General features: G+C 44.3%; 1 protein-coding gene across 8 annotated transcripts in view; it reads right to left on the bottom strand.

Moving 5' to 3' along the window:
- PDHA1 (pyruvate dehydrogenase E1 subunit alpha 1) overlaps window positions 1–26,389 on the bottom strand; it is a 67,075-nt gene that overhangs the window by 17,322 nt on the left and 23,364 nt on the right. For 2 of the 8 annotated variants that reach the window (XM_058185840.1, XM_058185837.1), the window contains exons 4-12: window positions 19,792–24,895; window positions 14,470–14,673; window positions 10,119–10,292; window positions 6,880–7,006; window positions 6,022–6,113; window positions 5,474–5,566; window positions 4,812–4,967; window positions 4,650–4,721; window positions 2,405–2,472 (exon numbers count right to left, since the gene is read on the bottom strand). In XM_058185840.1, coding sequence (XP_058041823.1) covers window positions 2,405–2,472; window positions 4,650–4,721; window positions 4,812–4,967; window positions 5,474–5,566; window positions 6,022–6,113; window positions 6,880–7,006; window positions 10,119–10,292; window positions 14,470–14,529 — 842 coding nt within the window. In that variant the 5' untranslated portion in view covers window positions 14,530–14,673; window positions 19,792–24,895. The remainder of the gene's footprint in view (window positions 1–2,404; window positions 2,473–4,649; window positions 4,722–4,811; window positions 4,968–5,473; window positions 5,567–6,021; window positions 6,114–6,879; window positions 7,007–10,118; window positions 10,293–14,469; window positions 14,674–19,791; window positions 24,896–26,389) is intronic. The other 6 variants (XM_058185839.1, XM_058185836.1, XM_058185835.1 and 3 more) reach the window with 4 other exon arrangements.

Genomic DNA, 26,389 nt, shown 5'->3' on the forward strand with positions numbered 1-26,389 from the left:
ATTTAAACATGGGCGGATCAGATCTGATGAAAGTTACATGGAAGGGACAAAAAAAGAAGTTAAGATGGACAATGAATCAAGCAATTTTAAAAGAAAAGGAATTTGTACATGGATGGGGGCATACATTACTCTCATACTGAAAGAAGACTCAGACTCAGCACGAAAAGTATTTGCCAGCCTCCTGCTTCTCCCCCACCAACCACTTAATTACTTAATGAGATCTCCAACGGAGCAAGCTTGCATACAAATGGGGTGAGACACACAGAAAGAGAGAGAGAGAGAGAGAGAGAGCAATCCAATTGTGTATGTGTGTGTATTTATGGGAGAGAGAGCAATCCATATTTCAGCCAGGGCACCCAAACTGCTGGCAATGGCGCAGGCGACACTTGAGCAGCGAGGCGGCGGGGTTTGAGTACGAAGGAAGGCAAGGGGGGGTGCAGAACTTCCCCCTACCAGCTTACCTGAGCGCCCTGCCAGCCAGGCACTGAAGCGTACAACTGCCACCGCAGTGAGACAGAGTGTTGTGCCTCGTCCTCCCTCCTCTCCTCAGCCGGGCCCCTCCCGTCTCCACCAGGGCCTGTTATCAGACTCGGAGTCTGATAATGAAGATGAACGGCCTGTCATGCCTCCAGCCCCCGGCTCTGCCCCCGTGCCCGGAGAGGATGTCAGGAGGTACAGAGAAGCCTGATAAACTTCACTCCTACAGCGTGTGAGCAGGAAGCCAGCCACGTGCTGGAATTACTGACAGCAGATCCAGCTGAAGAGAATTCAAAGTGGGAGGATCCTCGCTTCCGGAGATCTGAGAGGCGATGCCAGCAGAAGGAAGGGAGGGGCAGGCCTGGATAAATGCTGAGTCATGGAGCCACACCCCACAGCCTATATAAAGGACCTGCTTTTGGCATTCCAACCTTGAGTCAAGCAAAGTCTCAACTAGTTTGCTGATATCGGATTCTATCGCTGAAGTCACAACTTGGACTCCTGCCTGCCCTGAGAAACCTCGAAGGAATTTGGCAAGCTGCAGAGGCTTCTTTGCCACGTTTGATACTGACTTCCTTGACCCGGTCGTCGGAGGGGGAGTGGGACACGATACAGAGAGAGGAGGGGGATCTCCAAACTGTGTGTGTGTGTGTGTGTATGAGAGAGAGAGTGCAATCCCTGCTTTAGTTGGGGCATTCAAGGTGCTGGCAATGGCAGGGTGGGGGGTGGAAGAGCCAACTGAGCAGTCATTTTTCTCCTCATCCTCCCAACTCAAGCAGGACAGCAGGGCTCTCATTTCTTCCTCAGCGCAATAAATTCCAACTTCAGTTGGGGCATGGAAGCTGCTGTCAGTGGCAGCCACCTAAGCACCATGATTGCCCCCTCCCCAACCAGCCAGCCAACCCCACTTGACCTGTTTCCTGCCTGCTGGCGCAAAGCCTCAACATTCTTCTCATCTTTGTCTTTGTCCTCCTCTCCCAAGCGGCAGCGGACTCCATGGGACAGGATCTCATTACTGCCCTGGCCCAGCAAACTCCAGTGGGCTGGAAGTGAGTGTGAAAGGCCTGACCTGGCAGTGCTCCCTCAGCTGAAGGCTTCGTTCAGCCTTCACACAGTAAGGCTGGCACATGTAAGTGAGCAGCACACCAGGGCCGCAGACGGCGTTGGTTCCTGCATCTGGCCGATTCCGATCCCATGGCCAGCCTTACTATTTGAAGGTTGGATTAAGCCTTCAACTGAGCAAGGAAGCACCAGGCCCTTCACACTTCAACACCACTGCCAGCACCACTCAACTGGAGGAGTAAAGCTCAGGGCAGTGGGAAAAGGAAACTGGCTCTGCCAAACCCCACACGCCCACCCCGGGGAGCAGGCTCAGAAAAAGCCAAAGCACCCTTGCCAAAGATGTTTGTCAGCTGTCAACCCGCCCACCCTGCGTGCCATTGCTACACTTTGGCCGAGCCCGGCTGCTTGCTTGAGGAGAGCATCCCCACTTATGCGTACCTTCCTGGCCCTGCAACAGCCAGCCAGGGGGTCACGTGAGGAGAAGGAGGAAGCCACCGCTGCAGTTTGTGCTCGCTCCTCAGCTGCAGGCCTGTCCCCCTTTCCATCATGCTGTCCTCCTGGATCCCATTTCCACCCCGCCAGCCCTTGTGTTAGCAACATCGGCATCGGCCATGGCTGGGCCAATGTCTCGGAGTGCAGCAATGTGTGCCCACAGAGAGGGCTCTGCATGCCACTCTGGCACGCGTGGCATAGGTTCGCCATCACAGATGTAGTAAAAGAGATTGGTAGTCTTATTCTCTTGACCAAATTTTTATGCCTCTAGTTTGTAAAGTATTTGCATTTTCTGCTTTTTCTTCATCTATGCTTCAAGATAATTTTTCTCACCACTAATAACCATGTATGCAACAGTAAAGAATTACTGTACCTGATTCCAGGATCACTCATACTGTGCCCATGATAACGATATGTTTGTAGCTCCATCACAATAGGGCCCTGTTAAAATGGAAGTCTTTAATAACTTTGAAAATAATGCCTTGATTTTGCTAAACATATACAGGCATGACAGTTTAAGATGATCATTTAAAGTAGTAGTTCTCAACTTTTTTCATTTTACTCTGTTAAAAAAACACAGGTCTGATCAAGACAGCAATAAAAATATTAAAAATTTTCCCTAAGACAGTTATATGTTTGAAGTATTTTTTATATTCAATATTTAATGTTTAGACTTGAATAAAATTTCAGGAACTTATACTTGGTCCCAATAAATCTACTACCATACTATGTCCTATTTTTGGAATGCATAACTGGGATTTATATAATTTGTCTGTAAGAGTTGTAAATACAGACTACTCTTGAGAGTTGGCTAAATTTGTACTAAATTGTTGATTGCAGTTGTTATTCCTATTTTCTGAAAGCTTTGAAAACTGAAAAATCCCTCAAACCTGATTTAATAGAGAAGGACAGATATCTAGAAGTATACCTTGACTTATGACCATTCATTTTACAATGATTTGAAGCTATGTTGAAAAAAGTGACTAATGACCAGTCCTCGCACTTATGAACATCAGTGTCCCCACAGCCACATCATCAGTGTTTGGGTGCTTTGCAACCAGCATGTATTTATGACAGTTGCAGCATCCTAGGGTCATGGGATCACCATCTGTGACTTTCCCAAAGGGAAGCAAAATCAATGGGGAAGTCAAATTTGCTTTCTGACTGTATGATTTGCCTAAAATTGTGATGATTTGCTTAATGACTATAGTAAAAGGTCATAAAATCAGGCATGCCTCATTTAATGACCACATTACTTGGTGACAGACGTTTCAGTCCCAACTGTGCTTTTAAGTTGAGGAATGCCTGTATTTACACTGAGCTTTTTAATTTAAAAATTGATTTGCCAGGAACTGTTATGAGAGGATCTGTTTGGTTATGTGGTTCACAATATAAAGTTACTGTGATAACCTGGTATCAAACTGATGGTGACGTCCATGTGTAAAGTTGCATGTTTAAGTTGCCTTGTAAGAACTGATAATGGAATTCTTTCACATTGCATTTACCCAATCCAAATTTTGCAGCAATACTAGGTTCTTCTTTTCTCCAAATTTTGCTTTCCCATCACCCATATGCATTCTTTCTCAATGTTGCAACTAGGTCCTTCTTGAAGTTTAGCATAAAATATCTTGCAGGATCCAATTTGTGTCAGTCACCATGGCCAAAGGTTTATTCTTCCAATCTTTCAGGCTTGTGCTGGAGCCCATCATTAGGAACCAGAATATTGCACTCACTTCTGGAGAGAGAAAAGTTCCCTGATGATGGGCTCCAGCATGAACCCAAAAGTTCAGAAGAGTAAACCTTTAGTCTAGTGACCAACTTAGATTGGATCCTGAAATATTATACTGGGATACATATATTGCCACAGAACATTCCTTCATTTCACCTATGACAGGTGTACATAGCCTTCATGCTGATGTTTATTGGATAATCATAACTTTAATGATACATATGACTATTTATTTGGTTATAATTGAGAGCTGTGGTTTTGCAGTGATTAGAATGCAGTACTGCAGCCCACTTCTGCTGACTGCTGGCTGCCAGTAGTTTGGCAGTTCGAATCTCACCTGGCTCAAGGTTGACTCAGCCTTCCATCCTTTTGAGGTGGGTAAAATGAAGATCCAGATTGTTGGGGGCAATATGCTTAGAGAGGGCTGTAAAGCTCTGTGAAGCGGTATATAAGTCTAAGTGCTATTGCTATTGCTATAGTTGAGCAGGTATTTTAATGGTGTCCTTTTTGAGTATGCTGCCTCTTCATTTCTTCATCTTATTCCCATGCTAATTAATCACACCATTAAGCATCATGTTTATTATTTATAAAAAGTATAAGTTGATTTATTGTTCAATAATAATCATAGCCCCAAAGATACTGGATCAAGTCTGCAAGATTTAATCAAGCCTTGAGTTGATTTCTATTATTCATATACTATTTACATCATATTACTAGGTTTGGAGCTCACAAGGTAGTTTGCAAATGGGCTAAAAGTACTTCCTACTTTAGTATTGTTACATGTATTTGAAACAGAATAAATTTCTCTAAAATTCTGCCTACCTTAAACATGCAAACATAGACACACACTATATAGTCATGCAAATTAGTCATTTCTACTCATACCTACTTTTCCTACTCGGCAGTGGTCAGCAGCAAATTTTGTAGCTTCTCTTACAGCAAGAACATCCATGCCATCAACCTAGTGGCAAAACAAAACAGAAGTTTACTCAAAAGTATTACTACAATGTTCATTTTCCTTTAAAAAAATGGAGAATAGTAAATATCTTACCCTAAGACCTGGAATAAAGTCTCCTCTTTTGTAATAATCTGTGCTGGCTGCAGCTCTCTCTACAGAAGTACCCATTCCATATCTATTGTTCTCACAGATAAAAATGCATGGCAGCTTCCACAAGGCTGCCATATTAAAAGTTTCAAATATTTGACCCTGGAAGAATATTAACAGATTTTAGAGATCTTTACATATATTTTTGTAGTTGGCAAATGTGACTATTTCATTATAAAGAAATATACAGCTAAGGCATTATCCCCTTTTCAGTCTAGATACAACCTCACTGTCAGATGTTGTCCAATTTGCTTGTATCTATCTGAAGTACTAGAAATTCCTAATCCTCTTATTGGAAACCAAGGAAAGATTATCCAAATCAAGTTACAATCAAACCTTCAGCATATGAGCAAGTTCTGCAGTGAAATTGCTTGCTTTATTCATTACATGTAAAACTACTTTAATCAGATTTTCTACATTGTAGAGCTTGAGGGCAGCACTGCTATAGCAGCATGGGAAGAAACTCCAGAGAAATTTCCAGCTAAAACCAGCTGCCTTAGTATTGTCACACCTATTCTGTTTAAAGGCAAGTATAGGCATATTATTATGTCAAATTGGATAGTGCTGTATAGAAATATGCATCTAATTGAATAAACCTGGAAACTTACCTGATTTGCAGCACCATCACCATACAATGTCACACAAATCTCATCTTTCCCAAAGTATTTACATGCCAAAGCAATACCAGCTCCCAAAGGAACCTATAAGATATTATATGTAGTAGGTAAACCATCTTAAACCACCTTGTTGTTTCTTATAATGGCAATCAGGTGCAGACTGCTTGCACACAGAGGATCAGCCATATCCATCTCCTATTGTTTTCCCCAAGCTGGTATATGGAGATATGCTGTCACCAACCAGAAATAACACTGAATCTCAAGATTAAGTGCCCTTGATAAATCTGCCTTTTCCTGAATTCATTTAATCCGTCTTTAAAGTCATGCAATAATTGGTTATAATCATCATCATGTCTTGTGGCAATGTTCCCACATTATGCAATTGGCAATTTAGCTAATGTTACGTTTACAAAAAAGAAGTATCCAGGATACAGCATCCTGCACAGAATTATAAAGGTAATGAAATAATATAATATGACAAACATTTAAAGCTTTATCCACATCTCAATAAAAAAGCTACTTTGATTAATGAACCTTACCTGGGCACCAACAATACCATTACCACCATAGAAGTTTTTGGCATACATGTGCATTGAGCCACCTTTGCCTTTAGCACAACCCCCTATCCGACCTGAAATATTAAAAATAGAGTATATATTGGGGCTCTACTAGACTTCAAATGAATAATATAAAGGTAAAGGTTTCCCCATCCAGTCATTTCTGACTCTAGGGGATGGTACTCAGCTCCAGTTCTCAGTCAAGGGAGCCTGATTATACACTGAGATGCATAGAACACTGTTACCTTCCTGCCCAAGTGATACCTATTTATCTACTTGTATTTGCATATTTTCAAACTGCTAGGTTGGCAGGAGCTGGAGCAAGTAATGGGAGCTCAGCCCATTGCGTGGCACTCAGGTCTCGAATCAGGGCGGTTAGCTTTTCAACTGACAAGCTTAGCCTCTTTTAACCACTGAGCCACTGCACCCTCTATATGAATAGTATATAGGACTTTTTAGCACGCCATCCTTTTTTGCTTAATTGGAATTTTAATAAGATTCCATAATAAGACGAAAAGTAAAAAAAATATATAAACATTCTTTATAAGCTTTCTGTTAATGGCCAGATTTTACATGTTACTGCATCAAGAGAAATGTTTAAATGGTGGTGCAGAGAATTCTCTAAATACAGAGAAACTTACAGCAGTAAATGAATTAATGATTAAAACCTCAGGCTCTTGGTATAAGGATAGATGACCTCTGTTATCCACTTGAGCAAAGATATACTAAGCAAATTAGGATGGTTTTTATTGTAGAAATGCAATCAGAACTTAACCTTCTAGATCTATCTGCAGTGGTATTCGTCCCTTCCATATTTACATTTCATTCTACTAGACAAACCTGTGAGTTCAGCAAGAATTTCTCGAACTGAAATACCACGTGTATAGGTAAAGCCGTGAGCCCGGTAGGCAGTGATCAAATGATCTGTTCGATTTATGGCTGCCTCAAGTCCAACACAGCAAGCTTCCTGTGGAAAAACAAACCAACAGCATTGAAATAGCAATAGCAATAGCACTTAGACTTATAAACTGCTTAACAGCCCTCTCTAAGCAGTTGACAGAGTCAGCATATTGCCCCCGACAATCTGGGTCCTCATTTTACTCACCTCGGAAGGATGGAAGGCTGAGTGTTGAGCCTGTTGAGATTTGAACTGCCAAATTGCAGGCTGCTGGCAGTCAGAAGTAGCCTGCAGTATTGCACTCTAACCACTGCGCCACCGCAACTCATAGCATGTATGATACCATAACATACAGGTAGACAAATGTATTTGTATACAATTGTCTACAAATATCAATCATTGAGTTTGCGCAATGGTTCAGAAGAAACCAAAAAGTCAGCTCTGGGAAACAGATGCTTTGCCTATTCAGATGAGGCTGCTGTGTATCCTCTTGGGCTGGATGGGAGGCCCCTGGATGGCAGTATGGGCTGCCTGGACCCTGGGCGGCAGGTGCCCAGTCCTTGAGCTCTCAGGGTGTGGGGACCCAGCGGTCCAGCCCTGCATCCCAGAGGGGAATTCCCGCCCCTGCTTGCCTCCTCCTCCAGGCTGCTGCTGTTGTGCTTGCTCTCTGGGCTGGAGAGGGCTGAGGGGCAGTGAAGCTCCTGCTGGAGGGGATACCTGTTGCTGGTGCCACTGCTGTGACATGAAGCAAGTTGAGGCAGGTAGTGGAGTGGGGGTGGCCTGGTTGTGGGGCCCTGAGATGTGCAGGTGTGGGGCACATGGGGCAGGGCTCGGGGGGGCAGAGCGGGTCTGGGAGTCCCAGCTGTTTCTTGGGGATGGGGGCTCCCCGCCCTTCCTGTTTGCCGGGGCCATTGTGGGTGGGGCGGCAGATGGGAGGCTTGTTCCACATGTCTGGCAGAGAAGTTTGGACGGGGGGGGATAAGCCCCGTGGTGGCAGCTGGCACTGGCAGCAATCGGAGGCAGAGGCACAGGAGGCGGCATGTGATTCGGCCAACCAGGTAGCCTGCTCCATTCCACCTGTGATAGCTGCAGGCAAGTAAAAACAAACAGCAGGTTGAACATCTGGCATATTCAGCAGGCCGGATCACGAGCTTCCCCCTGCACCTCTACCTGCTGCTTGGCTACGGAACCCAAGTGTGCTAGTGGGCTGCGGCAGTTGTTGGACTCTATTGGTCCCCACGTGCTTGCCACCTCCTCTGTGTGCGCCGGGGTGGGCAGGGCCCAGTGGGGACCAGTCCCTTGCTGTCTCTAGGGCAGTCCCGCAGGGCAAATCTGGGCCCCTTGCGGGCCGGATCCGGCCTGAGGGCCTTGTGTTTGACATGTCTGGTCTAGAGATATATAAGTAATCTTAGCAAAGACAGTTGCAGTGCAGTAATTATATTAATGATAAACAGATTAGGAAAAATCATTAAAAATCTTCAAATACTATGGGAGCAAAATCTTAAGGGTACAAAATACATATAAATAAAAAAAATGGGAGGAGGGAAACAACCAGAAAAGATTTGAAGAATTTAAATGTACTATGCACTACATCCTACAACATCTTGAGTCTCCAAAGACCTATGCAAGGGTTCTTTTTGTAGACTTTAGTTCAGCATTCAATACCATCATTCCAGACATTCTTCTAACTATGCTAAACCAGCTACAGATACCGGAACAGATTTGTAAGTGGATCATAAGCTTCCTAACAAACAGGAAGCAGCAGGTGAAGCTAAGCAAGATCACATCAAATACCTGTACAATTAGCACAGGGCCCCTCCAAGGCTGTGTGCTCTCCCCACTTCTCTTCTCTCTGTATACCAATGACTGCATCTCCAACGATCCATCTGTTAAGCTACTGAAGTTCGCAGATGACACAACAGTGATCGGTCTCATTCGAGACAAAGACGAATCCGCATATAGACGAGAGGTCGAACGACTAGCCTTGTGGTGCAACCAAAACAATCTGGAACTGAACACACTCAAAACCGTAGAAATGGTGGTAGACTTTAGGAGAAACCCTTCCATACTTCCACCTCTCACAATATTAGACAACACAGTATCAACAGTAGAAACCTTCAAATTTCTAGGTTCTATCATATCGCAAGATCTAAAATGGACAGGTAACATCAAAAACATCATCAAAAAAGCACAACAAAGAATGTTCTTTCTGCGCCAACTCAGTAAGCTCAAACTGCCCAAGGAGCTGCTGATTCAGTTTTACAGAGGAATTATTGAGTCTGTCATTTGCACCTCTATAACTGTCTGGTTCGGTTCTGCAACCCAACAAGAAAGACACAGACTTCAGAGGATAATTAGAACTGCAGAAAAAATAATTGCTACCAACCTGCCTTCCATTGAGGACCTGTATACTGCACGAATCAAGAAGAGGGCATGAAAATATTTACAGATCCCTCACATCTAGGACATAAACTGTTTCAACTCCTACCCTCAAAACGACACTATAGAGCACTGCACAACAGAACAACTAGACACAAGAACAGTTTTTTCCCGAAGGCCATCACTCTGCTAAACAAATAATTCCCTCAACACTGTCAAACTATTTACTAAATCTGCACTACTATTAATCTTCTCATAGTTCCCATCACCAATCTCTTTCCACTTATGACTGTATGACTGTAACTTTGTTGCTGGCAATCCTTATGATTTATATTGATATATTGACCATCAATTGTGTTGGAAATGTTGTACCTTGATGAACGTATCTTTTCTTTTATGTACACTGAGAGCATATGCACCAAGACAAATTCCTTGTGTGTCCAATCACACTTGGCCAATAAAAATTCTATTCTATTCTATTCTATTCCTATTCTATTCTATTCTATTCTATTCTATTCTATTCTATTCTATCTCTACCATTCATGGGTAACCAGACTAAAATAAAAATATTGGCATTAGCCATTCGATCAAAGTATACAGTTTCCACCAACTACACACTACAAACTATCCCCACTGAAGATGCTTCACAAAATCCCAGCATTTTTAGAAATGATTCACCGTTTTCAACCACCAAGGAATTTATTTATACTTGTACGAGACATAGAATTCTTCAGAATTCTTCTTTTAACTATAACAGCCTAAATAAAATGAAACAGAAAATCTGATGAAATTTACTACCCACCTGGCCATCATATAAATGACAGAAACCCCGAATAATCTTTTGTTTATACAGCTGGTCTGCTTTCAATTCCATGCGCCGAATAGTCTGCATAGTCTTATAGTATTGGAGACCTTGTTCTCGAGTCAGTACAGTTGTGGTAGGAGGACCTTCTTCCAAGCGATGGAGGTCATATTTCTGCAAACAATAAAGACAAGTGGTCATGTTGTATTTTTAAATTATTTGAGTATCTTCATACACTTAGCATCATAGGAGCCAAGGTGGTGCAGTGGTTAGAGTGCGGTACTGCAGGGCTACTTATGCTGACTGCTGGCTGACTGCAATTTGGCAGTTCAAATCTCACCAGGCTCAAGGTTGACTCATCCTTCCAAGCTGGGTAAAATGAGGACCCAGATTGTTGGGGGCAATAGGCTGACTCTGTAAAGCTATTGATTGTGCTAAAAGATTTCTGAACAATAAGGCCTGAATAACATAAATCTCCTAGCAAATACTTTATCTCAGACATGTCAAATTCAAGGCCCACAGGCCACATCCGGCCTGTGATGTGGTTAGATCTGGCCCAAGGAACCGCCCTGGAAACAGCGAAGGACCGGCCCATAGCGCCTCAACCTGGCCCAAGCCAACCAGGCACTGATCTACAACCTGGTGGGGACCATTCGGGCTGGAACATGGTCAGTCTTAGATCCGCAGGTCTACCCTGGAGGCAGTGAGGGGTCCCCCCCCCGCACTGCCCCTGGGCGTGCACAGCAGATGCGCAAGTGTGCGCAGGGACCGTCTTGTCTTGCAAGCTGATTGCATTCTGAGCGCTTCCCTTTCAACCAGTATGACACTGCTCATGTGCTCACCGCCTCTTGTGACACCCAGGGGATGGGGTCAAGGCAGCATCCTGAGTGCTCACGGGCTCCAGGGCGGCCCTGTGGGTCAGATCTAAGGCTGGGCACAAGAACCAATGCCATCTGTGGCCCGGGTACACTCCTTGCCTGCGTGCACCGACCTGTTTTAGGGCGGGAATAAAGCCTTCAACTGAGCGAGGTTTGCGAGGCTAGGCCCCTCGCCCCCTATCCAGCATGCTGTACTAGGGGAGGAATGAGACCCCATTGTCCTGCAGAGCCCTCCACCACTTGAGCAGGGAGGACGGGGAGGAAAAGAACAGCAGTGAAGCTTTGTGTCGGCCAGCTGGCCGGGCAAGGAGTAGGTCGAACGGGGCTGGCTGGCTGGGGAAGGGGGATCATGGCTGTTCAGATGGCTCCCACTGCTGTCACCAGCTGCCTGAGATAAACTGAACCTGGTTAGGCTTTTAAGTGACCACAAACTACTAGCAAAAGGGGCATTTGATCACAAGCCAAGTAGGCATTGAGAAATGTTTTTCCTTTTGCATTTGAGCATCCAAGAAGGGACAGGAAAGGAGAAAGGGAAAGAGGAAAGACAAAGTAAAAAGGAGAGGGGAAGAGAGCAAGGAAAGAAAAAGGAAAGAGGGAAAGGAAAAAGAAAGGAAAATGAAGAGGAAAGGAAAAAGAAGAAAAGGGAAGGAAGGAAGATTATGAGAGGGAGGGAGAGTCTGCCTTAGCAACTGGCCGCCAGCAGCCCTGCTGCTCTTTCACCATCCCCTTGTCCCCTCCTCCTGACCTCTCCTGGTAGTCTCCCGTCCTATCGCTGAGGCGGCTTTGGTTACAAAGCCAGGTCTCCTTGCAAGAAGAGGTAATACCCTATCCCACCAGACTTGAAATCCTAGGCTTAGAAAACTTGGAACTCCGTCGCCTTCGACAAGACCTAAGCTTAACTCACAGAATCATCTACTGTAATGTCCTTCCGGTTAAAGACTACTTCAGCTTTAATTGCAATAATACTAGAGCAACTAATAGATTTAAACTTAATGTCAACCGCTTTAATCTAGATTGCAGAAAATATGACTTCTGTAACAGAATCATCAGTGCTTGGAACACTTTACCTGACTCTGTGGTCTCTTCCCATAATCCTAAAAGCTTTATCCAAAAACTTTCTACTATTGACCTCACCCCATTCCTAAGAGGACCATAAGGGGTGTGCATAAGTGCACAAACGTGCCTACTGTTCCTGTCCTATTGTTTTTCTTTTCTTCTTTCTATATATATGCTTATACCTCCTTATATTTACCCATATATGGGTAAATTATTATGCAATAATACTAGAGCAACTAATAGATTTAAACTTAATGTCAACCGCTTTAATCTAGATTGCAGAAAATATGACTTCTGTAACAGAATCATCAGTGCTTGGAACACTTTACCTGACTCTGGTCTCTTCCCATAATCCTAAAAGCTTTATCCAAAAACTTTCTACTATTGACCTCACCCCATTCCTAAGAGGACCATAAGGGGCGTGCATAAGTGCACAAACGTGCCTACTGTTCCTGTCCTATTGTTTTTCTTTTCTTCTTTCTATATATATGCTTATACCTCCTTATATTTACCCATATATGTTTATATACTATATAATCTTTTGTATGATTCCTACATATATTGTTGTGACAAAATAAATAAATAAATAAATAAATAAATAATGGGCCTCCCTCTGACCCACACACTTTGCCCTCCTGCACGCACCATGAGCAACTTAGTCAAGGAGAGCGAGCACAACAGCAGCAGCCTTGAGGAGGAGGTAAGTGCAGCTAGGCATCCCTTTGGGGAAGAGGGGCTGGGCTGTGGGATGTCAGTGTCCTGGCAACTCGAGGGCTGACTGGGCACTTGCCCTCCACTGCCCAGGATTCTGGGCAGCCCGCACCACCATCCAGGGTTCCTCCGCATGGCCTTAGAGGGATGGCAAGGCTCTTCTGGTGTACAAGGGTTTGGTGCTTGACCTCCTCTCACCGTCCTCTGCTGGAGACAATAGATCCCCCCAGGCAATCACAGGCATCCCCCAACATGTGCAGTGTTGAGTTGGCCATGCACACCCCAGCCACACCCACCCCACCCTCCAAAGTCAACCACAACCCTGATGTGGCCCTCAATGAAATTGAGTTTGACACCCCTCCTCTATCTACCCCAACCACAAGATATTTACTTGTTAACGCCTCTCTTCACATGCCATCTCCTGCCATAATTACATATATAGAAGATACTTGTTTTCATTTGGGTTTAGCAGCCACAATTATTTAGAATTAATAAAAAACTCAGGCTCTGAATTATGCAGGCTTTACAGAAATAATCAGCACCCTGAACTGCACTTAGAAACCAATAATCAATGCAGCTCCTTTTACGGTAGTGTTATTAGTAATAATTGAGGTAGGTAAACTTTATTTTCAAAAGTAGTGCTATGCAGATCAACTTGCAGATCAACTATGCAAGTGCAAAGTGACGATGGCTTGAGTAACCATCTTCAAAGTATCCTATTCTGTGTAAAGCTTGACTGATGCTGAAACTTGATAAAAGTCTTCTGGTTGTGGTCTCAACCTGCTCCTCCAGCAGTAGCTGTGAATCAGGAGGACCCTGAGAATGCAAGTCTGTTTTTGTAGGGGCTGCACAACTCTGTCAAGAATCAAGGTTGGTGTCACTCCCAACCTTGAAAATGGAATACACACAATCCTGGAACATAGCCATTTTCCAAGGGATGGTAAATTCTGGGGGTAGAAAGAGCAGTAGCAGTGAAATCTTAGGGACTTAGTGCTCTTAATGCAAGGGGAAAAATTCTTCTACTTAAAAAATAAGATTATTTTGACTTATGACAGATTTATATAATGTGGATCAAGTGGCAAGGAGAAAAAAATATCTTTAATGTTACCACTTATGGTCACTTAACAAATTAGTCAATAGTAAATTCTGAATGAGCCAAAGCAATTATTTATACAACACATTAATATATTTTATTACCAACAATAATAGAGATAGCCATTTATTTTTTTAATATAAATTTTATTGAATTTTAACAATTAAACAATTTTCATTCAACTCTTTTCCATGATTGTGACCATTTACATATCATCCCATTAGTGTTCTCCTATATTCTATATAATTTTACTAAGTTATATTTGTAATTCTAATTAGAATTTCTAATTTTTACTAATTCTACTATCTGTTATTTCCATTTTCCTATTTTCGACCCAATTATACCATTTCTCCCATATTACATAAAAATCCGAATCCATCCATCCTTTCAGTTCAAGTGTCATTTTGTCCATCTCGGCGCAATCCAATATTTTTCTAATTATTAACTTTTCAAAGGGTGTATTTGAGCTTCTCCAGCATTGCACAAATGCCAATCTTGCCGCCATTGTCATATGTAAAATAATATATGTTGTTGTTTTTTCATATTTTGTTTTCATCATTCCTAGAAGAAACAGTTCTGGTGTGTATTCTATCTGGAAGGAACATTGGCTTACCTGAAGGTTCCTTCTATGTACGCTGCGTGAGAGTCCAAAGCAATGGGTTGTTAACTTCATCTGATTGGCCTGAGACTGAGTTGAATTTGTTTAAACACGCCTCCTCTTCCTGTTTAGCTCCAGTTTATTAACGAAGAAGCGGTATTGGAGAAGACGAACTCAATTTGAAAACAGGAAAAAAACGGAATGATAACCTCTGGCTTCCTGTATATAGACAAAAACAAGAAATTAAATAGGGAGGGGTTGGACTCTCACGCAGCGTACATAGAAGGAACCTTCAGGTAAGCCAATGTTCCTTCTCCTGTACGCTGCTAAGAGAGTCCAAAGCAATGGGATATACCCAAGCTAATATCCCTAGGGCGGGAACGGAAGATTAGGAAGACTCAGCAACAGGAATAACTCGCTGTAGAACCCTCCGACCGAATGAGGCTTCGGCTGAGGCAAATTGGTCCATCTTGTAGTTTTTAATAAATGGCGAAGGAGAGGCCCACGTGGCTGCTCTGCAAATGTTCAAGATAGAGGCCTGGGTGGCCCAGGCAGCTGTGGTGGCAGCTGCGGTGGAGTGTGCAGTGATGCGGCCTGGAAGATGGTGTTTCTGCTGGTCGTAGGCCATGGAAATACAGGCTTTATCCACCTGCCTATGGTGGATGGGGAGACTTTGGTGCCCAGAGCCCTTGGTTGAAAGGAGACAAATAGAGATTCTGTCTTCCTGAAAGGAGCTGTTCTGTTGAGGTAAATCATGAGGCCCTTCTTACGTCCAGCGTGTGCCATCGACGCTCCGATGGATGCTTGGGATGAGGACAAAAATCTGGTAAGATGACTTCTTGAGATCTATGGAAACTTGAGTTTATTTTAGGGAGAAAGGTAGGGTCTAATCGTAGAATGACCTGGTCAGAGTGAAAAATGCATAAGTCCTTCCTAACCGAAAGGGCAGCGATCTCGGAGATCCTGCGGGCTGAGGTTATGGCTATGAGAAAGGCGACTTTAAAGGTTAAGAGCTTGAGACTGGAGGAGCTCAAGGGTTCAAAAGGGGAAGACGTAAGCTTCTGAAGGACAAGGGTTAGGTCCCAGGTAGGGTATCTGTGTACCGGAGGTGGTCGCAGATTGTAAGCTCCCCTCAAAAAACGTCGGATACGGGGGTGTTGAGAAAGTGTGGAGGTCCCGTCACAGAATAAAACAGTGGCAAGAGCTGCAACCTGCGGCGGATGGTGTTGGTGGCTAAACCCTTGTCCAATCCGTCCTGGAGGAATTGCAGGATATGTCTAATGGAGGCAGAAGTAGGTTCTATTCGATGTCTAAGACACCAGCGATGGAATGATGACCATGTAGCCTCGTAAATACGTGTTGTGGATGGGCGTCTAGAAGCCAGAAGGGTGGAGATGACCCCATGGAATGCTTTTCTTTCTTAGTATCTCCTGTCAAGTGCCAGACGGCTAGTTGGTAACATTGAGGTTCTGGGTGGAGAATGGCTCCTTGGCGTGAAATCTGATCCGGTGGAATTCGCCAAGGTGGATTGATGGACAGGCTCACCAGATCCATAAACCAACTCCGTCGAGGCCAGTAAGGGGCTATGAGGAGAACTTCTGCCTTCTGTTCCAAGATCTTTCGTATGACCCTTGGTAGAAGGGGAGTCGGAGGAAAGGCATAAAGAAGGCCCCGGGGCCACTGACATCGTAGGGCATCTGTTCCTTCTGCTCCTGGGGTTTGGAACCTGGAGAAGAACCTTGGAAGTTGTTTGTTGGTCGGGCTGGCAAAGAGGTCTACTATGGGTTGCCCGAATTTGATCGTGATTGTGAGAAACAGATCCGGATGCAGTTGCCACTCTGATTGATCGATGGTCGTCCTGCTCAGCCAATCCGCTTGTGTGTTGGCGACTCCGGATATGTGGGCTGCCTGTAGTGAGAGAAGATGTTTTTCTGCCCACAGGCCTATGGCTGCAGCCTCTTTCATCAATATGCGGGAACGGGTGCCTCCTTGACGGTTCACATGGGCCTTTGTGGTAGTGTTGTCCGTCAGCAGTAGCACATGATGGTTTGATAGCTGTGCTTGGAAGTACCTGAGAGCTAGATGGGCAGCTCTCATTTCCAGCCAGTTGATGTCGTTCTTGAGGTCGTTGGGGGACCAGCGACCCTGAGTCACCTGGTCTGATAGGTGGGCACCCCAGCCGTAGAGACTTGCATCCGTGGTGAGGACGAGACGGCAATGTTCCTGGAATGAGCAGCCCTTTGTCAGGGCTGGAGACAGCTACCACTGTAAAGATTTTCTTACCTTTGGAGGTAGAGGAATTTTGATTTCGGTATGGCTGTTGCCTGTTCTTTGATGTGGGAGAAGCCATTGTAGGGGTCGTGAGTGAAGACGTGCCCAGGGCACGATCGACAGACAAGAGACCATTTTTCCCAATAACTGTGAGAGCAGTGAAAGTGGGACTCTCTTGAGTGCCTTTACCTTTTTTATCGTGTCTCTCATGTTGAGGAGACGGTCTCGGGAAAGAAACACCTGGCAGGATCTGGTGTTGATTCTTGCTCCCAGATGGACAATTTCGGTCGTAGGCACTAAATGGCTCTTTGCTTTGTTGACCGAAAAACCGTGATCTTGTAGGACTTGAATTGTTACCTGTAAGTCCCGTAACGCCTGTTGGGCGGAAGCCGACTGAATCAATATATCGTCCAGGTAACATTGCATTCTTACTGGAATTGTGCGAAGATGGGCCGCCACGGCATCCAGAATCTTGGTGAAGGTACGAGGAGCGGAAGATAGACCGAAGGGCAGGGCCCTGTATTGGAAATGGGCTCCGGCATAACTGAACCTGAGAAAGCGTCTGTGGGCTGGTCTGATGGGGACATGTAGATAGGCCTCCTTGAGGTCGATGGATGTTAGAAAGTCCCCTCTTCTGATGCTTCCTAAGATTGAATTGAGGGAGTGCATTTTGAATCTGTGGTATTTGATGTGAAGGTTCAGTTGCTTCAGGTCTAAGATGGCTCTGGTGCCGCCTGATTTTTTGTCCACCAGGAAAAGAATTGAATAGAAGCCGGTCCCCTGGTGGGGCATGGGAACCGGTTCTATGGCACTGATGGATAACAGGTGTTGAATCTCGTCTTCCATTTGAGCCCTCTTGGTGGGGTCTTTGGGAATCTGGCATTGGATGAATCTCCTCGGAGGATTTGAATTGAATTCGAGGGAGAGACCAAGGGTGATGGTTTGCAGTACCCAGGCATCGGTTGTTGTGTGGGACCAGGTAGGGACGAACTTGGTGAGACGACCGCCGATGGGATCCTGGCGGGATAGTCATTTGTTCCTGCGATAAGGTCGGAAGCCGGATCCACGGTAGGGACGTCTGGTCTGGGATTGCCTGGTCCTGTCACGAAAGGACTGTCTGTCCTGAAACCTGTCAGGGGGAGGTTGGAAGGAGCGTTGATGGGCCGGGGATTGAAACCCGGGATCCTGGGCGCGAAAAGGCTGTCTGCGGTAAGGTAGAGAAGGCCGTCTGTCTAAACGTCTGGAGACGTGGGGAAGGATCTTACGTTTGTCTTTTCCTCAACTAAAATAGGATCTAGGGCTTCACCAAAGAGATCCACCCTTAAAGGGGCAGCCGCTACCCGCCATTTGGTCTTCATGTCGGCTTGCCATGGTCTGAGCCATAACAGCCTCCTGGAGGTGATGCTGGAGGCAAGGGCTCGGGATGCAAATTTTGCAGAGTTAAGGGTGGCATCCGCAGTGTATTCAGCAGCCGCTATCAATTTATTTATGTCCTGATGTAATCTGGAATCATCCTGAGGAATCCTCTCCTGCATTTGTCTGAGCCATATCAAAGAGGTTCTAGCAAAGAATGAGGCTGCTGTGGCAGATCTGATAGCCCAGTGGCCGCTTGATGGGTTTTGCGGGTGGAGAGTTCCGCCCTGCGGTCCTCCGTTCGGAGACCTTCTGCTGCATCTGAAGGTATAATGTTGGAGGAGAAGCTAGAGTGGCAATTGGGGTGTCTGGTAGGAACCTTGAGGAGGTCCTCAAGATCTTGATCCGTCATGTACATCTTTTGTCTGAGCCACTAGGGTAGGAATGGCGCCTGGGTGACCCCATTGACGTTGGATGGTGTCCAAGAAGAGCTTGGGTGAAGGAATTACCCGTTGCTCTGAGACTGGTTCAGTAAAGAGGAATTTGTTGGGGTCTGACGGATCTGAATCTCCCTCAGATTGGCGTAAGGCAACCCCATGTTGGCCGTAACTTTTGCCTTGTGTAGCAATGTGTAAAAAGTTCATGGCGAAAAAGGCCGGTAGGAGCAGGCTTGTCTGGGGCAGACTCTTCGTCTTCAGACAGATTATACTCTGCTATGTCTTCCTCCCCAAAAGGAGTCCTCACTATGATGTGAAGGGGTTGAGATCATGTGCGCCGCGCAAGGTCTGGGTGGGTGGCTATCAGAATGGGGTCTTTGGTCAGAACTGCCCGAAGGAGATGGAGCTGGGAAACCTCTCTGAGTGAAGGCATTGTCAATGCCTTGAGAAATGGTTTGCATGATAAGATGGCGTATATCCTGAGAAATGGCAGGATTACTGTCCTCTCTGTGGGAGACTCCGCTGCTGTGGGAGTGAAGGTGGCAGAAGGTGCCTGATGTGGAGGCTCAGGCATGGCTGTAGAAGAATCTCCAAAACTGTACAAATTGTTTCCTGGTTTCTCCTGAACCACTAGGGATAGTGGGAGACCATCCAGGCTGATTTAATAGAGGAGAATCTTCAGTTAGTGGAACAGAAGTTTCCTGCCTTCCTCTGCTAATCTTTGTTTTGCTTTATCAAATTGCCTATCCAAGGCCCGTTGTCTTCTGAGGCATCTCTCTGCAGCAGCAGAGGATTGGAGAAGTAGAAGACTTGGATTTAGTGGCAGAGGCCTTGATTTGGATCTGCTCTTGTGAGGGGGAGGAGCCACGTTAGTAAGGTGTCCTGGGGAGGGCGAGGCAGAAGCCTGGGAAGGAGATTTGCTGCGATCCGCCATCTTGGAAGTGAGGCCTAGTGGTTATTAGAGGCCTTGGAATATATGCCCAAATAATATAGTGGCCCTGATCTGAGAATCCTGGAATAAGATCAAACACAAGGGCCAGTTAGCACCAAGCTGCCACCACAGCTGGATTCAAGGCATTCAAAGCTGCATGGGGGGTTGCTTGGGGAGGAGGGGGTCCCCAAATGGCTTGAAGCAGGCACCGCTGCTCCTATGGCGCCCTTTTTATTGCAGCGTTGGCAGGGGGAACTAGCCTCCGTCACCACGGATCTTTCTCCTTCCCTGCAAGCGCGAAGCCGACACTACGGCTTCTCCTGCGCTCCGCTGGACTCCACTTACAGTTTGATGAGGTCCAGCGATGTCCGTTCCTCAATCCGGCGATCCCACGAGGCTTGAGGGGCTTGGATTGAAGAAAAAATGGCTGCCAGCCTTTGGGCGGCTCAGCTGTGCGGCGCTGGGCTGCGCGCGAAGCGCGAGCCTCTTTCCCTGCTGCTCCGGTTCCCAGCAATGAAGAGAAAAAAATTGGGCACTTTAAAACTTTTTTTAGAATTTTTTTCTAATTTTGTTGAAGTTCTGAGTGCTGGTAAAAGAGTCGAAAGCAATGGAGCTAAAGGAGGTAGTCTCTCTATGGCCGACTGAGTTAATAAACTGGAGTTAAACAGGAAGAGGAGGCGTGTTTAAACAAATTCAACTCAGTCTCAGGCCAATCAGATGAAGTTAACAACCCATTGCTTTGGACTCTCTTAGCAGCGTACAGGAGAAGCCTGTTACTTCCTGTATCCAACTATGTATTTTCATCCAGTATTTTTTTGTTTCGGAGCATGACCACCATGTATGAAAGAAGGTACCTTGCTTTTGTCCACATTTCCAACAATTGGGGTTTAAATTTGGATATATTTTTGCCCATCTAGAAGGTGCTAAATACCTATTATTTACTATAATAGTAAAACATTTTATATTGATTTTCTTTGTATTTTGCCAATCTGGTTAGTTTATAATTTTTGTTCCAAAGTGTTTCCCAATCCTCTAATTCTATATTATGCCCAATATTTCTAGCCCAGGCTATCATAGTTCCTTTACTATATCTTCTGCTCTGTCAAATTCTAATAAATAATTATACATTTTGGTTATTAATTTTTCATCCAGACCAGTCAATATTTTGTCTAATTGTTTTGGTAGAATTTCAGTACTGTATTCACCTTTTATATATCTTGATTTTAATTGTAAGTAAGGCCACAAATCTATATTAATTCCCTGTTCTTCCAATTCTTGTCTATTTTTTAGATTCCCCTGGTTATCTAGAATTTCACTGTATTTTGCCATTTTACTTAGATTCAGAGTATTGGGATGGATCATTGCTTCCATCATCAAAACCCAATTAGGGATTTTCATGTTTTTTCTTAATTTCTTGCCACGTTTGCATTAGGGCTTCTCTTATTTTATGTTGTAAGAAATATGAATGAGCATGCCATCCTTTTTTAAAATCATGTGCTTCCAACATGAGTAATCTTTTATTTCTCAAATTGATCCATTCTTTAATCCAAACTAAGGTTGCTGCCTGATAATAAAGTCGCCAGTCTGGAAGCCCTAAGCCACCTCTGCTTCTACTGTCCTGAAGGTTTGATAGTTTTATTCTTGCTTTTTTCTTTGCCCATATAAATTTTGTTGTAATTTGATTCAATTCTGTGAAAAAATTCTTATCTAATTTTATGGGAATGGTTTGAAAAAAATATATCAGTTTTGGAAGAATATTCATTTTATTCGTTGCAATCCGACCCAGTATGGATAGATTTAATACCCCCATCTTTCCAAATCAATTTTAATTTGTTGTATAAGCTTTACATAATTGTCTTCTTTAATGGAAGAGCATCTCGCTGTCAGCCAAATTCCTAGGTATTTAATTTTTCTCACATTCTGTAATCCCAATTTTTCTTCTAACTCCCTTTCCTGTTGTGTTGTTACATTTTTAACTATCATTTTTGATTTCATCTTATTAATTTTAAAACCTGCTACCTCCCCATATTTTTCTATTTTTTGTATTAATATGGATCCTGTTTGGGTCTTCCAAAAAGAATACCCGATCATCTGCAAATGCCATTAATTTAGATTCTTCCATTCTATAATTTTAGTTCCCCTAAACTCTGAATTTGCTCTACTCTTCGTCAATAGCGACTGTAAGGTCAAAATGAAAAGCAGAGGTGACAATGGGGAATCCCTGTGTTGTGACCCAGGTTCCCGGACTCGGACTCCTGGAGGAGGAGGATTCAGAGAGTGAGGAGGAGGAGCTGGCAAGGCCTGCTTCCCCTGGGCCCTCTCCCTCCCTGGCACCGACCCAGGAGGAGGAGGAGAGGCTGGCAAGGCCTGATTCCCCCGGGTCTTCTTCTGATTTGGCAACGCCCCAAGAACAATCTTGGCTTGATGCGAGACTGCGCAGACGTGACCGGCACACGCAGCACAGGAGGCATTGGGACAAGGGCAAAGAATGATGAGTCACGGAGTGACACCCACAGGGGCTATAAAGCAGGAGGCGGAGCTTCCTGGCTTTTTGTCTTGGACAAAGCAGTGAAGTTGCGCGGGCAAACTGTTTCAATGGAGGGAAGAATATATTCGTGAGTGACTCTTGCCTTATCTATAATTTCCTAGTTATCTCCAGAGACTTGGCAGGCGCGTGGGTAGACGTGGCCAGAACATCTCTGTGCCAGAAGGAATCCAGCCAAATGTAAATAAACTTGAAAAGAAGGCCTTTGACTGACTTTTTGTTGGGAGTATTGGAAGAGGGAAACAGAACGCCCTGGTGGACTCTTTTCTTTATTTTGAATGTTTTTGTAATTTCTCCGTTTATTATTATGCTTGCTTTTTGAGACGAATAAATTGCTTCAATCATTTGTTCAAATTTGTTGCTGAATTTCATTTCTCTAATTTGTCTAATCATATATTTCCAATTTAAATTGTCAAATGCTTTCTGAGCATCCAGAAAAACAAGGGCAATCTGGAGGGCCAGGGACAGGGGTTATTCCTCTGCCTTGGTCCTATTAGACCTCTCAACGGCTTTTGATACCATTGACCATGGTATCCTGCTGCACCGGTTGGAGGGATTGGGAGTGGGAGGCACCGTTTATCGGTGGTTCTCCTCCTATCTCTCTGATCGGTCGCAGACGGGGTTGACGGGAGGGCAGAAGTCGACCCCGAGGCGCCTCACTTGTGGGGTGCTGCAGGGGTCGATTCTCTCACCCCTCCTGTTCAACATCTATATGAAGCCGCTGGGTGAGATCATCAGTGGTTTCGGTGTGAGGTATCAACTGTACGCTGATGATACTCAGCTGTACTTTTCCACACCGGGCCACCCCAACGAAGCTATCGAGGTGCTGTCCCGGTGTCTGGAAGCCGTACGGGTCTGGATGGGGAGAAACAGGCTCAAGCTCAATCCCTCCAAGACGGAGTGGCTGTGGATGCCAGCACCCTGGTACAGTCAGCTGCAGCCGCGGCTGACTGTTGGGGGCGAGTCATTGGTCCCAATGGAGAGGGTGCGCAACTTGGGCGTCCTCCTGGATGGACGGCTGTCTTTTGAAGACCACTTGACGGCCGTCTCCAGGAGAACTTTTTACCAGGTACGCCTGGTTCGCCAGTTGCGCCCCTTTCTAGACCGGGATGCCCTATGCACGGTCACTCATGCCCTTGTGACATCTCGTCTGGATTACTGCAATGCTCTCTACATGGGGCTCCCCTTGAAGAGCACCCGGAGGCTCCAGTTGGTCCAGAATGCGGCTGCGCAGGTGATAGAGGGAGCCCCTCGTGGCTCCCATGTGACACCTCTCCTGCGCAGACTGCACTGGCTATCTGTGGCCTTTCGGGTGCGCTTCAAGGTTTTGGTAATTATCTTTAAAGCGCTCCATGGCATTGGGCCGGGATACTCACGGGACCGTCTACTGCCACCGATTGCCTCCCACCGCCCCGTACGCTCTCACAGGGAGGGACTCCTCAGGGTGCCGTCAGCCAGGCAGTGTCGGCTGGCGACGCCCAGGGGAAGGGCCTTTTCTGTGGGGGCTCCCACCCTCTGGAACGAACTTCCCCCAGGACTTCGCCAACTTCCTGACCTTCGAACCTTTCGCCGCGAGTTTAAGACACATCTTTTTATCTGCGCAGGACTGGACAAGAATTTTAAATTTTATATTTGGTTTTAATGGGGTTTGACTATTTTATTGGGGTTTTAATATTCGGCTGTATTTAATAAGTTTTTTAAATTGGGTTTTAACTTGTATTTATGTGTATATTTTACTTGGCTGTAAACCGCCCTGAGTCCCTCGGGAGATAGGGCGGTATAAAAATATGATTAAATAAATAAATAAATAAATAAATTTGTTTTTCTGGATGCACCTCATAATACTCTAATATATTCAGTACTATTCTTGTATTATCTCTAATTTGTCTAGAAGGGAAAAAGCAATTTTGATCTGAGTGAATAATCTCATTCAGTATTCCTTTCATCTTTCCTGCTATAATAGCCATAAAGATCTTGTAATCTGCATTTAAGAGTGAAATTGGCCTGTAATTTTGGATTTGATTTGGATCTGTATCTTCTTTCATAATCACTGTGATATATGCTTGTCTTCACGAAACAGGCATTTTTGCTTCCAGTAGGACCTCATTGTATAGTTCTAAAAGAATAGGTTCTAATAGTTCCCCCATGTTTTTGTAAAATTATCTTGGTAAATCAACTGGTCCCGAAGTCTGGTTATTTTTTTGTCTGTGAATCGCTTCTTTTAACTCTGTTGGTGTTATTTCCTTATTTAGCAGCATTCTCTTATCTTCCTCTAAAATGGGCATCTTTTTCTCTTTTAAATAGTCATTAATTTTTTCTATCTCAGTTTCCTCCTGATCATATAAATTCTCAAAGTATTTTAATGCAATCCTTTTAATTTTTTCTTCTTTATTTTGTAACTCCCCAACCTTATCCTGCAGTTGGTGTATTATTTTACTTTACTTTCCTTTTCTTAATTTTTATGATAACCACCTCCCTGGTTTGTTTGCATTCTCAAATTGGTATTGTTTTGCATATTTAATATTTTTAACATGTTCTGGTTGTTCTATTAGGTTTAATCTATGTTTTACTAACGTTAATTCTTCAATTAGTTGTACATCACCTGGCCTTCTTTGAAATTTTTTTCTAGCTGTTCTAATTCTTTCACTAATATGTCTTGCTGTTTCCGTTTTTCCTGATTTCTTTTTGCTGTAAATGCTATAGTTACCCCTCTTGTATATGCTTTTATCGTGTCCTGTAAGTTCTGCAAAGAAGTATGTTGTTTATTATTTACCTCAAGAAATAAGATCAATTCCTGGTTAATCTTTTGTATGTATTCCTTCTCTTGTAATATCTATGGCTTTAAGGTCCATCTTCTAATTTTCTTTTTTTGACCTTTCCATATTATTCTTAAGGGGTTATGATCTGCCCAATGTTTGGGAGAAGAGATAGCCATTTACTTATATACTGGATTACTTCACAGATCAGTTAAGCAATGTAAATTATAGTACCTAAACGGAACCATTAGGTTGATATACAATAAGCTTCTGAAGAGAAGAAAAACTAGGAGCAAAAATAGATTATGATTTTCATGCACTATTAAACAGCTTCCTGAAGCAATTCTGACCTTTTTGAACATATAATGTTGAAATAATCCAGAACTAGGCATCATGGTCTCTTTGGTGAACAATCTATCACCAAATGCTTCCTCTGACTTCCTCCACACTTAATATTTTTACAAATTGTTTTACTTATCTTATTTCCTTTCAAACAATCATACAGCAATTTACTCTAGCATCACATTTGAGCCCAGAGAACGTCCTTAAAACCTATTGCACTTCTTAGATTAGGGGTGTCGAATTTGCGGCTCATGAGCTGGATGCGTCCTGTACTGCCCAATGCCCATGCCCGGTTTAGCGAAGGGGAAAAAGTCATGATACGTCATGTGATGCTGTGACAACGTGAGTTTGACACCCCTGTCCTGGATAGAAATCTCCACTGTAGTAGTTTTGTAACTGCCTAAACTACTCATAGGTAGTCCTCACTTAACAGTCACAATTAAGACTGGCAACTTTGCTAAGCAATCCAGTTGTTAAGCAAGACATCACATGACCACAACTTCCAATTTTACTATTGGCTTTTCCATTGAACTCTAATTATCAGAAGCTGTTGTAGCCCATTGACTGCCAGCAGAGCTAACAGCAGAGTCAGACAAGGAGGTTGAGGGAGAACCTGGGCCCGCTTTGGAGACTTTGGAAGGCTTTGATAAAGAAACAGAGGCAGAGGCAGAGGTGGAGCCTTCCATCCTCCCCCAGGTGGAGAGGCAGTTCTCTTTGGGGCGTGAGCTGAGTGAGAGGAAGGAACTGATGGGGCCCATCCCAGTTGCGCATATGCGTAGAGTGGAAAGGAGAGGAGATCAAAGGAAAACAATAAACCCACTCTCAGGGAAAAGCAGACGTAGATGCTAGCCAGCCACTCCTTGGTTGGGAAATAAATATTAGGGGTTTGGGAGTGGCCGGCTATCACAGACAACCATTCGTTTTCTAGTATACAGCAAGCAATTCCGATTCCTTGGCCAGAACCAAGTTTGTTGGGACTAATTACATTTGGTTTTTGTTTATCCATGTGAATAAAAGACTTGATTTTGACCACAGGAATGCTACAACTATCATAGGTATAAAGATCAGTGTAAAGATAAAGTTATTATTTCAGCACCATGTAACTTTGAACAATTGCTAAACAGGGCAGTTGTTAAGACTTTACTCTGAAATGTTCTGCTTTTGCCAAAAAGTATGAAATTGATGAAAGGTAGAACCTGATGAAATTTAACAGGACTCTTACATTAGAAAGCAGGACAGGCTTACCATGGCTCCCACATTCCCTATTTATGGTCATTATACTCTCTCCTAATATTTGCAG

This window comes from Ahaetulla prasina, chromosome 5 (genome assembly GCF_028640845.1).
Source record: "Ahaetulla prasina isolate Xishuangbanna chromosome 5, ASM2864084v1, whole genome shotgun sequence".
Classification (NCBI taxonomy): Eukaryota; Metazoa; Chordata; class Lepidosauria; order Squamata; family Colubridae; genus Ahaetulla; species Ahaetulla prasina.